Here is a 12106-nt window from a genome sequence, read left to right as displayed (position 1 = left end):
AATGGCAACCAACTCCAGTATTCTTGCCTGGAGAATTCCACAGACAGAGGAGCCTGGTGGGCTACAGTCCACAGGATTGAAAAGAGTTGGAGGTTTAAGAGGGGATATATGTATAATTATGACTGATTCACTATCTTGTACAGCAGAAATCAACACAACATTGTAAAGCAGACGAGAGTTGCTTTTCTGGGTGACTGATGTCCTCTGCAGGCCTTCAGAAGTTGTTTTGTGGAATTTACTCGGACAACACGGAAATACAAAGGATCATAAGAGACTACTATCAACAATTATATGCCAATAAGATGGACAACGTGGAAGAAATGGACAAATTCTTAGAAAAGTACAACTTTCCAAAACTGGACCAGGAAGAAATAGAAAATCTTAACAGACCTATCACAAGCACGGAAATTGAAATTGTAATCACAAATCTTCCAGCAAACAAAAGCCCAGGTCCAGGCGGCTTCACAGCTGAATTCTACCAAAAATTTAGAGAGGAGCTAACACCTATCCTGCTCAAACTCTTCCAGAAAATTGCAGAGGAAGGTAAACTTCCAAACTCATTCTATGAGGCCACCATCACCCTAATACCAAAACCTGACAAAGATCCCACAAAAAAAGAAAACGACAGGCCAATATCACTGATGAACATAGATGCAAAAATCCTTAACAAAATTCTAGCAATCAGAATCTAACAACACATTAAAAAGATCATACACCATGACCAAGTGGGCTTTATCCCAGGGATGCAAGGATTCTTCAATATCTGCAAATCAATCAATGTAATACACCACATTAACAAATTGAAAAATAAAAACCATATGATTATCTCAATAGATGCAGAGAAAGCCTTTGACAAAATTCAACATCCATTTATGATAAGAACTCTCCAGAAAGCAGGAATAGAAGGAACATACCTCAACATAATAAAAGCTATATATGACAAACCCACAGCAAACATTATCCTCAATGGTGAAAACTTGAAAGCATTTCCTCTAAAGTCAGGAACAAGACAACGGTGCCCACTTTCACCATTACTATTCAACATAATTTTGGAAGTTTTGGCCACAGCAATCAGAGCAGGAATCCAAATTGGAAAAGAAGAAGTAAAGCTCTCACTGTTTGCAGATGACATGATCCTCTACATAGAAAACCCTAAAGACTCCACCAGAAAATTACTAGAACTAATCAATCACTATAGTAAAGTTGCAGGATATAAAATCAACACACAGAAATCCCTTGCATTCCTATACACTAATAATGAGAAAACAGAAAGAGAAATTAAGGAAACAATTCCATTCACCATTGCAACGGAAAGAATAAAATACTAACGGATATATCTACCTAAAGAAACTAAAGACCTATATACAGAAAACTATAAAACACTGGTGAAAGAAATCAAAGAGGACACTAATAGATGGAGAAATATACCATGTTCATGGATTGGAAGAATCAATATAGTGAAAATGAGTATACTACCCAAAGCAATTTATAGATTCAATGCAATCCCTATCAAGCTACCAACGGTATTCTTCACAGAGCTAGAACAAATAATTTCCCAATTTGTATGGAAATACAAAAAACCTCGAATAGCCAAAGCTATCTTGAGAAAGAAGAATGGAACTGGAGGAATCAACCTACCTGACTTCAGGCTCTACTACAAAGCCACAGTTATCAAGACAGTATGATACTGGCACAAAGACAGAAATATAGATCAATGGAACAAAATAGAAAGCCCAGAAATAAATCCACGCACATATGGACACCTTATCTTTGACAAACGAGGCAAGAATATACAATGGATTAAAGACAATCTCTTTAACAAGTGGTGCTGGGAAATCTGGTCAACCACTTGTAAAAGAATGAAACTAGAACACTTTCTAACACCATACACAAAAATAAACTCAAAATGGATTAAAGATCTAAATGTAAGACCAGAAACTATAAAACTCCTAGAGGAGAACATAGGCAAAACACTCTCCGACATACATCACGGCAGGATCCTCTATGACCCACCTCCCAGAATATTGGAAATAAAAGCAGAAATAAACAAATGGGGCCTAATTAAACTTAAAAGCTTCTGCACATCAAAGGAAACTCTTAGCAAGGTGAAAAGGCAGCCTTCAGAATGGGAGAAAATAATAGCAAATAAAGCAACTGACAAATAACTAATCTCAAAAATATACAAGCAACTCCTATAGCTCAACTCCAGAAAAATAAATGACCCAATCCAAAAATGGGCCAAAGAACTAAATAGACATTTCTCCAAAGAAGACATACAGATGGCTAATAAACACATGAAAAGATGCTCAACATCACTCATTATCAGAGAAATGCAAATCAAAACCACTATGAGATACCATTTCACACCTGTCAGAATGGCTGCGATCCAAAAGTCTACAAGCAATAAATGCTAGAGAGGGTGCGGAGAAAAAGGAACCCTCTTACACTGTTGGTGGGAATGCAAACTAGTACAGCCACTATGGAAAACAGTGTGGACATTCCTTAAAAAACTGAAAATAGAACTGCCTTATGATCCAGCAATCCCACTGCTGGGCATACACACTGAGGAAATCAGAAGAGAAAGAGACACGTGTATCCCAATGTTCATCGCGGCACTGTTTATAATAGCCAGGACATGGAAGCAACCTAGATGTCCATCAGCAGATGAATGGATAAGAAAGCGGTGGTACATATACACAATGGAGTACTACTCAACCATTAAAAAGAACACATTTGAATCAGTTCTAATGAGGTGGATGAAACTGGAGCCTATTATGCAGAGTGAAGTAAGCCAGAAAGAAAAACACCAATACAGTATACTAATGCATATATATGGAATTTAGAAAGATGGTAACAATAACCCTGTGTACGAGACAGCAAAAGAGACACTGATGTATAGAACAGTCTTATGGACTCTGTGGGAGAGGGAGAGGGTGGGGTCATTTGGGAGAATGGCATTGAAACATGTGTAATATCATGTATGAAACGAGTTGCCAGTCCAGGGTCAATGCACGATACTGGATGGGCTGGTGCACTGGGACGACCCAGAGGGATGGTGTGGGGAGGGAGGAGGGAGGAGAGTTCAGGATGGGGAGCACATTATACCTGTGGCGGATTCGTTTTGATGTTTGGCAAAACTAATACAGTGTTTCAGGTTTAAAAATAAAATTAAATTAAAAAAAAAATAAAGAGTGATATGAAGGAAAAAAAAAAACATTGTAAAGCAATTATCCTCCAATTAAAAATAAATAAATAAAACGAAAATAAGAAAAAAAGAGAAAAAAGACTGACCAACTCCAAACAGGAGGAAATTCTGTGTCAAGATCATCTTTGGACTCCAGATACATTTTAGCATAAAGTCTGATGGTTTTAGTCTTCTTTTATCTCATGATGGCTGGCAAGACGTTCAGACTAAGTTTGTTAATCAAGACTGAGTGTTCCTATTTATCTACAAGACTCAATAGCCCAGACCAGGTGTCAGGCCAGCAGTCTACATGAACACCAGGCTGTGCTAGCCACAACTCCTCTCTTTAGAGAGCAGGCCCACTGACAGACACAGAAAACAAAGGGAAGATTCAGATCTAGTTCCACTCTTGATAAGATCCAGCTCCCCTAAGTTGAAACACACTACCACACATACACATCAAAGATCAATGTTCCAGGAATGCTAACCCCAGTCTGCTCCCTCCCTCTGCATTTCTCTGGCTTCTAGTGCAGGTTGAGCCAGCCTGGGCCTCTGTAGGCTCACAGCCATTTCCTGTAACAGTTGTTTTAGTCAATCCAGTATGAATTTGATGCCCATAGTATGTCCGGTATGGTCCAGGCACTACATTAAAGAATCAGACACAGTCTACCAGACACAGTCAGCTGTCACAGGGCTTGGAACACTACCAGGGAGTCAGCATCAGCCCACCCAACATGATGCTGGGTGGCACGGGACTGGCTGTATACTTAAATGGAAGCCCTGGATCATCGTGAATGAAAGTGCTGAGAGAGGCTCATGGGGCTACTGGAGGCTCAGCAGTATTTGCTTAAATCAACAAGAGAAGAGAAGGTGACCCAGGGGGCCCAACAGAGTGAGCCAAGACCCCAAAGTTGGGGTGACTGTGGCAGTCACAGAGACAACCTCACCACCTCCCTCCCTCCTCACTTGTCCAAGTGCTGGGAAACAAACAGAATGGACAGTGGAGCTAACAGTTAAAAATTTTAACTTTTCAGGAAGCAGGGAACTTTTGCATATCTTCAGAGTGAGACTCGTTGATGTAAATCACACTTAAGGACTTACTCCACTTGGCAGAAGGTACTAAGAAGACAATAATGTAACAATGGCTAAAAAACCAGGCTTTGGGTAGAATCCTAGAATGTCATGGAGAAGGCAATGGCAACCCACTCCAGTACTCTTTCCTGGAAAATCCCATGGACGGAGGGGCCTAGTAGGCTGCAGTCCATGGGGTCGCTAGGAGTCGGACACGACTGAGTGACTTCACTTTCACTTTTCACTTTCATGCATTGGAGAAGGAAATGGCAACTCACTCCAGTGTTCTTGCCTGGAGAATCCCAGGGACGGGAAGCCTGGTGGGCTGCCATCTATGGGGTCGCACAGAGTCAGATATGTTGAAGTGACTTAGCAGCAGCAGCAGCTAGAATGTCATTTACAGGCTATTTGAGGATGGGTGAGTTCTTTCACCTGATACAGAAACCTGTTTCCTTAGTTGTAAAGCAGGGACACATGCTAATCTCATTCAATTGCTGTCAGGATTAAATGAGAAACACTGTAAGACTTTGTGTGTACCCAGACCACACAGTGAGCCCTGGCAACAGCAATCAAAGATAGTGGCTGTGTCAAAATCACAGCGCTGTAACAAAATCACAGCAGTACAGCACATGTATGAAGCCTCCATCTGGACACATTACCCTGTCATTGACAATGTGACTATGGTCCAGGAATATTCCTAAGTGTTTTCTTTCAAGATGCAAAAGCTAAGGGAAAAAAAAAAAAAAATTGTTGAACTGAATGGACCATCCCTTAACAGTGTTGCTAGAAGCCCCTGGCAGAAAGAATGACAAAACTCAGGGGACCAGAACTAACCCTGTATGACTGATCTGCTTTGTAAGTAATCATTTTTTAAATAGTATATAGAAACCTCATCATAAAAAAAAATCAACTTTTATGATAAGACCCAAAAATAAAATAAAATCGCACCCAAACCTATCTAACTTCACTATAGGTCTGTTACTGTCTGTCCATCACTGAGGAGAAGGACAAAAGCAATTAAATATTTTATAAAGCCCAGATACTCAGTAATGCCCAGGCAGGCACACAGAGCCAGTTTACCTTTATTTTAGACCTACTCATAAACATGCAAGTACTTTAGAGCCTACTGTATGCCAGGCTCTTATTTTGGTGACATAAATTATTTGCCCTTGGCAATACAGAGACAGAAAAAAAGGAGACAGTGGATATGGTGGAAATCACAAATCTGAAAGGAAGAAGCCAATTAGAGATAGGATTAAAGAGTAAGGGTAAAGAGGGCAAGTCAGATCCAAAAGACATGTTCAGAAATCAACAAGCAAGCCATCTGTGGAGGAAAGAAACCATTTTTAAACAGTGAATTAAGTGAATCTGAGGCCACCCTTCCTGTCCAAGGAGCAGGACCTCTCAGCAAGTTCTTTCCCTCCAGACTCACAGAGGAATCCAATTCACCCCAGGACTGAACACAGTTGCTAGTCATTAAAGTTAACACAGGAGATGCAATCTGTTTACTTCTTTTGCTTTTAGACATTTTAGTTGCCCTGCAGCCATCACTTGTACATCAAGAACCCTGTGCCTCTGCTACTGCTGCTCATAAATGAGCAGTGATCTTACATTATTTGTAATGTATTCTACCAAAGAAGAGAGGGGAGTATGTATGACATTTTGGAACAGCTACCAGTTATGTCCAAAAGTATTAAATCTCACCTAACTGGCACACAGTGACACCAAATAAAAGGAACCATTTTACCTAAAATCTACCTAAAACTTTAAAAAGTTATCTGTCACCAAACCTTGATTCTTCGGACACTGGCGACTGTTTCTGCTACGTTCTGGATGGCTGTGGGAAAGAGGAGGATGCCTGTAAACTGCACAACTTGGTACAGTGTTATGGCCAAAAACACTTGGTTAACGGTGATCATGTTGCCAAGAAGCACATAGGTGGTAAAGGTGACGAAAAGGATGACTCTGCTTGCAGTGTCAAAGAATATCAAATTCATTCCATCAAGGTAGGAACGTCTCAGAATCTTGGAAATTTCCTTCCTGTAAAAGAGAAGGGAATAGATTTTAAAAGAAGCATCAACATCCAAGCTATGAATTCAAGTGCCCTGTGTGAGTGGCCCCTTTCTAGAGAGTGGACACAGATTAAGATGAACCATCCCTCACATCATGAAGACACTATACAGTGCACACTTGGGGCTCTGCCCCAACCCAAGGACCACACACTTCATCACCGCTTCACTCTCCCAACTAAATGGAGGCTTAATGTCACACTTTTAAACATTTTGGGTCAATAACACTTGAGTTTGAACATTCATTCAACAAGCATTTGTAATCACAAATCCTGTGTTGGGTACCTTGAGGATGACAGAAAAAGAGAACTTGTCCCTTCCAGGAGTTCATGAACTTAGAAAAGAAGATGGGCAGCCCAGTGGTTAAGACTTCGTGCTTCTAACGCAGCAGCCATGGATTTGATCCCCAGTCAGGGAACTAAGATTTCATATGTCCACCAAGACATTAGACAGAGGCAGCCAGCATGGCCCTCATGGGAACACAGAGCAGAGATTTGTAATCCAGAGCAGTAAAGTCAGGGCAATTCACACATACATGGACGCTGAGAAGATGAGTGGGAGTCAGTTAGGGCTGGTGGAAGCCAGAGAAGAAGGAAGATGAGAGAGTGTATTCCCAGCAGAGGGAGGGGCCCTTACAAAGGTGCAAAGGTGAGAGGTAACAGGATGCAGCCAGAGAATTATGAATAGCTTGTGCTGTAGTATAAACACTCATCAGATATTTAAATAAAAGATGGACAAAATTTCTATAAACCTAAAGCAAATTCAAAAGGAAAGGTATTTTCATGGCTCTGTTTGGAATAAAAAAATACTGATTCATAAAGTTTGGCCCAATACAAATATACCCACTCTCTACAATCTTCCCATTTGTTCTATATTAACATAAATTGTAGTTTTAGTTTAAACGTCATCAACTCAAATACGAACATCTTAGGATCATTGCTTCCTTGAGATTTGAGGTATTAATATGTGAAATTTCATTTCTATATAAGAAAGAAGCACATATATTTTTCCTTTAGGAGGATGGTAAATAAAAGAACAGTAATACTTTTAAACCATTCAGTAAAAACAGGAAATAAAAAACTACGAACTGTGGTTTGACATATACAGAAAGTTACCTTCTCAATCTGGTAATAAGCTCTGCAAATGACTTTTCCCAAGCATACATTTTTATTGTTCTGATGCCAGTTATAACTTCATTCATGGTCCTGAGCCTGGTGTCTGTGAAAGCTGCAGTCTTACTCCTAAGGGAACAAACGTGAGAGATGAGCCTTAGTGATCACAGCAAAAATTTCCTTCCCAACAGCAGCATTGGCACAGTCAGAGACCAGGGATCAAATGATTTCCTACAGCTCTCCTAAGCTGACAACACAGGCAGGTCCTACTCAAAGTACAAACAGAGGAAGACTTCAATTAGGAAGTCAACCATGCAGCCCAATTCAACAAATAACTTGGAGAACTTGCAGTATTGGCTAAGGAAGACCTGAAGTAAGTCAGGTACAATCCACCTGCCCAAGGAGGTTGTGGTCAGCTAGGGAAGGCAGAAGACACCCGAATCTAATGGAAAGACAATGTGCTACAATAAAATAGGATTAAGGTGCTGGGAAGCAGAAAAGATGGGGCTGTGAATACCACTGGGAAAGGAGAGCAAGAAAAGCTTCAGAGACCTGGTAGCACTCAAACGGGGCTTCAAAGGATAAGGAACATCTTTCTGTGGTAAAGATAAGAAATGAAATTCCAAGTACAGAAAAATAACATGCATAAAGTCACCAAAAAAAGAAAGGAAAAGAGCTCAATGTTCTTCAAACAGTATATCTTCATCACCTGACAATCTGAACAACACACCTCCAATCCCCTGATATATGCTTCAAGTCTAACTCATCACTATTAGACCCTTCATCACTAGACACTCTTTTATCACATAAGCTGCTGGTACTGTGGGGAACAAACAAACTGTGGGGCTTTATAAATTTATGTCTTTATGCCCTTGGAGTTCTGATAACAATGCAAAAAGTGAATTAAAAACAAGACATGAATTTAAATAACTAAAAATAATCCTAATACAAGCATAGCAAAAATATATGCAGCTTGAATTGGGCCTATAGGATGATTACTATTTAATAATGTTTAAATAACCTGGACTTAGGTAAATTCTGCTTACAGATACTATACTTATTCAAGTACAATTCCAAGAAGAGCCAGGAAATGGCTTCACCTTTCCCCCGTCAAGATCAGTCTTTGGTTTAAGGATGGAGCCTCCACTAGCTAAGCCTGAAGGGCCTACAAGATATGCAGAAAAAGAGATCAGAGAAGGTTGTTGTTGTTGTTGTTGTTGTTTTAACAAAAGCATAGAGTAGACTGTGGGTTCACCAAGTACATATCATCTGTTTTTTTAAACCAGTGTTTCTCTTACCGGAGTGATGAAAACAACTTCCCAGAGAAGCTTTGCAAAAGCATAAAAATAATGAGGAGTGCCATCCCGGCAAGAGATGATATTCCTATTTCCATCCAGAGCAGGATGATCACTGTGATAGCATTAAGTGGCCCAATCCACAGGATGTGCAAGCGTACTATTACCTTAAAAGAAAAAGACAAAGTCTTCCTAGAACTGTATAAAAGCAAAACCATAAGCATACAATTTAGAAACAATCTGCTCTGAAGGAAGAGACAGGAGCCTAAATAGAAACGATCTCAGTGGGTTTTAAACCTGCTGAAGCAGAAATCGAAACATCCTCCCCAGATGATGCTGTTTTGGGGCAGCACAAAGCTGGGTTCAGGATGTCCAGGGAGAAGCAGACAGGCACACTGGAAAGAAAATGATTTTGTCAACAATGCAGATGGTCTCAGGACATCCCTAAACTCTCTGTCCCAAAATTCAGATGCCTTTTTCCCTGGGGCTCCCTGCAACCCCAGGAAAGTCTACATTATGGTACCTACCACTCTCTCCAGTAATGACGTATGTATTTACCTCCCTGATGGGCTTTGACTTCTCCAGGGAAGAAACTAAGCCTTATTCATCCCTGAAATTGAAGAGGTACCTGATTTCATGTCTGATGAATGAATAACTGAAAGAGAAGTTGTTGTTCATCACTTAGTCATATCCAACTCTTTGTGACCCCAATGGACTGCAGCACACCAGACTTCCCTGTCCTTCACCATCTCCAAGAGCTTTCTCAACTCATGTCCATTGAGACAGGGATGCCATCCAACTATCTCATCCTCTCTTGTCCCCTTCTCCTCTTGCCCTCAATCTTTCCCAGCATCAACGTCTTTTCCAGTGAGTCAACTCTTCACATCATGTGGCCAAAGAATTAAAGCTTTGGCTTCACCATCAGTCAATCCAATGAATGTTCAGGGTTGATTTCCTTTAGGATTGACTGGTTTGATCTCCTTCCTATCCAAGGGACTCGCAGGAGTTTTATCCAGCACCACAGTTTGAAAGTATTAATTCTTTGGTGCTCAGACTTCATGATATGGTTCAACTCTCATATCCATATAAGACTAGTGTAAAAACAAATATAGCTTTCACTACATGGACCTTTGTCAAAAAAGTGATGTCTCTCCTTGTTAATAGGCTATCTAGATTTGTTATAACATTTTTTTCCCCAAGTAACAAGCGTCTTTTAATTGCATGGCTACAGTTACCATCTACAGTGATTTGGGAGCCCAAGAAAACAAAGTGAGTCACTGTTTCCATTGTTTCCCCATCTATTTCCCATGAAGTGATGGGACTGGATGCCATGATCTTTGTTTTCTGAATGTTGAGCCTTAAGCCAACTTTTTCAGTCTCCACTTTCACTTTCATCAAGAAGCTTTTTAGTTCCTCTTCACTTTCTGCCATAAGGGTGGTGTCATCTGCATATCTGAGGTTATTGATATTTCTCCCAGCAATCTTGATCCCAGCTTGAGCTTCACCCAGCCCAGGATTCCACATGATGTACTCTGTATAAAAGCTGAATAAGCAGTGTGACAATATATAGCCTTGACATATTCCTTTCCTGATTTGGAACCAGTCCGTTATTCTATGTACAATTCTAATTCCTCCTTCTTGACCTGCATACAGGTTTCTTGGGAGGCAGGTAGGTGGTCTAGTATTCCCATCTGTTAAAGAATTTCCCACATTTTATTGTGATCCACACAAAGAAAGGCTTTAGCATAGTTAATGAAGGAAAAGTAGATGTTCTTCTGGAATTCCCTTTCTTTTTCTATGACCCAAGAAATGTTGGCAATTTGATCTATGATTCCTCTGCCTTTTCTAAATCCAGCTTATACATCTGGAATTTCTTTGTTCATGTACTATTGGAGCCTAGCTTGAAGGATTTTGAGCATTACCTTGCTAGCATGTGAAATGAATGCAGTTGTGTGGTACCTGGAACATTCTTTGACATTGCCTTTCTTTGGGATTGGAATGAAAACTGACCTTTTCCAGACCTGTGGTCACTGCTTAGTTTTCCAAATTTTGCTGGCATTTTGTGTGGAGTACTTTAAAAGCATCATTTTTTAGGATTTAAAATAGCTCAATTGGAATTCCATCATGCCCACTAGCTTTGTTGGTAGTAATGCTTCCTAAGGCGCACTTGACTTCATACTCCAGGATGTTTGGCTCAAGGTAAGTGATCATGCTATCATGTTTATCTGTGTCATGAAGATATTTTTTGTACAGTTCTTCTGTGTATTCCTGCCACCACTTCTTAATATGCTCTGTTTCTCTTAGGTCCATACCATTTCTGTCGATTATTACACCCATCTTTCCATGAAATGTTCCCTTGGTATTTCCAATTTTCTTGAAGAGATCTCTGTCCAGTTCAGTCATTAAGTGGTGTTCCACTCTTTGTGACCCCATGGACTGCAGCATACCAGGCCTCCCTGTCCATCACCAACTCCTGGAGTTTACTCAAATTCATGTCTATTGATCAGTGATGCCATCCAACCATCTAATCCTCTGTTGTCCCCTTCTCCTCCCACCTTCAATCTTTCCCAGCAGCAGTGCCTTTTCCAATAAGTCAGTTCTTCCCATCAGATGGCCAAAGTATTGGAGTTTCAGCTTTGGCATCAGTCCTTCCAATGAACATTCAGGACTGATTTCCTTTAGGATTGATTGGCTTGATCTCCTTGCTATTCAAGGGATTCTAAGGAGTTTTCTCCAGCACTACAGTTTGAAAGCATTAATTCTTTGTGCTAAGCTTTCTTGATAGTCCAACTTTCACATCCATACATGACTACTGGAAAAACCATAGCTTTGACTACAAGGATCTTTGTCAGAAAAGGTCCTTTGATGTCTCTGCTTTTTAATATGCTCTCTGGGTTGGTCATAGCTTTTCTTCCAAGAAGCAAGTGTCTTTTAATTTCATGGCTGCAGTCACCCTCTGAAGTGATTTGGGAGCCCAAGAAAATAAAGTCTGTCACTGTTTCCATTGTTACACCGTCTATTTGCCATGAAGTGATGGGACCAGGTGTCATGATCTTCGTTTTATGAATATTGAGTTTTAAGGCAACTTTTTCACTCTCCTCTTTCACTTTCATCAAGGGTGGTGTCATCTGCATATCTGAGGTTATTGCTGTTTCTCCTGGAAACAGAAGATTGATTCCAGCTTGTGTTTCATCCAGCCCAGCATTTCGCTTGATGTACTCTGCATATAAGTTAAATAAGCAGGGTGACAATATACAGCCTTGACACATTCCCTTCCCAATTTGGAACCAGTCTGTTGTCTCATGTCCAGTTCTAACTTGCTTTTTGACTTGCATATAAATTTCTCAGGAGGCAGGTCAGGCGGTCTGGTATTCC

General features: G+C 40.4%; 1 protein-coding gene across 1 annotated transcript in view; it reads right to left on the bottom strand.

Moving 5' to 3' along the window:
• The window catches only part of LOC129624636 (ATP-binding cassette sub-family C member 4-like), a 364051-nt gene that overhangs the window by 201353 nt on the left and 150592 nt on the right, over positions 1–12106 (bottom strand). The window contains exons 14-16 of the mRNA XM_055542792.1: positions 8735–8898; positions 7440–7565; positions 6046–6295 (exon numbers count right to left, since the gene is read on the bottom strand). Of these exons, the coding sequence (XP_055398767.1) occupies positions 6046–6295; positions 7440–7565; positions 8735–8898 (540 nt within the window). The remainder of the gene's footprint in view (positions 1–6045; positions 6296–7439; positions 7566–8734; positions 8899–12106) is intronic.

The sequence above is a fragment of the Bubalus kerabau genome, chromosome 12 (assembly GCF_029407905.1).
Source record: "Bubalus kerabau isolate K-KA32 ecotype Philippines breed swamp buffalo chromosome 12, PCC_UOA_SB_1v2, whole genome shotgun sequence".
Classification (NCBI taxonomy): Eukaryota; Metazoa; Chordata; class Mammalia; order Artiodactyla; family Bovidae; genus Bubalus; species Bubalus kerabau.
This window is presented reverse-complemented; position numbering and strand designations above follow the sequence as displayed.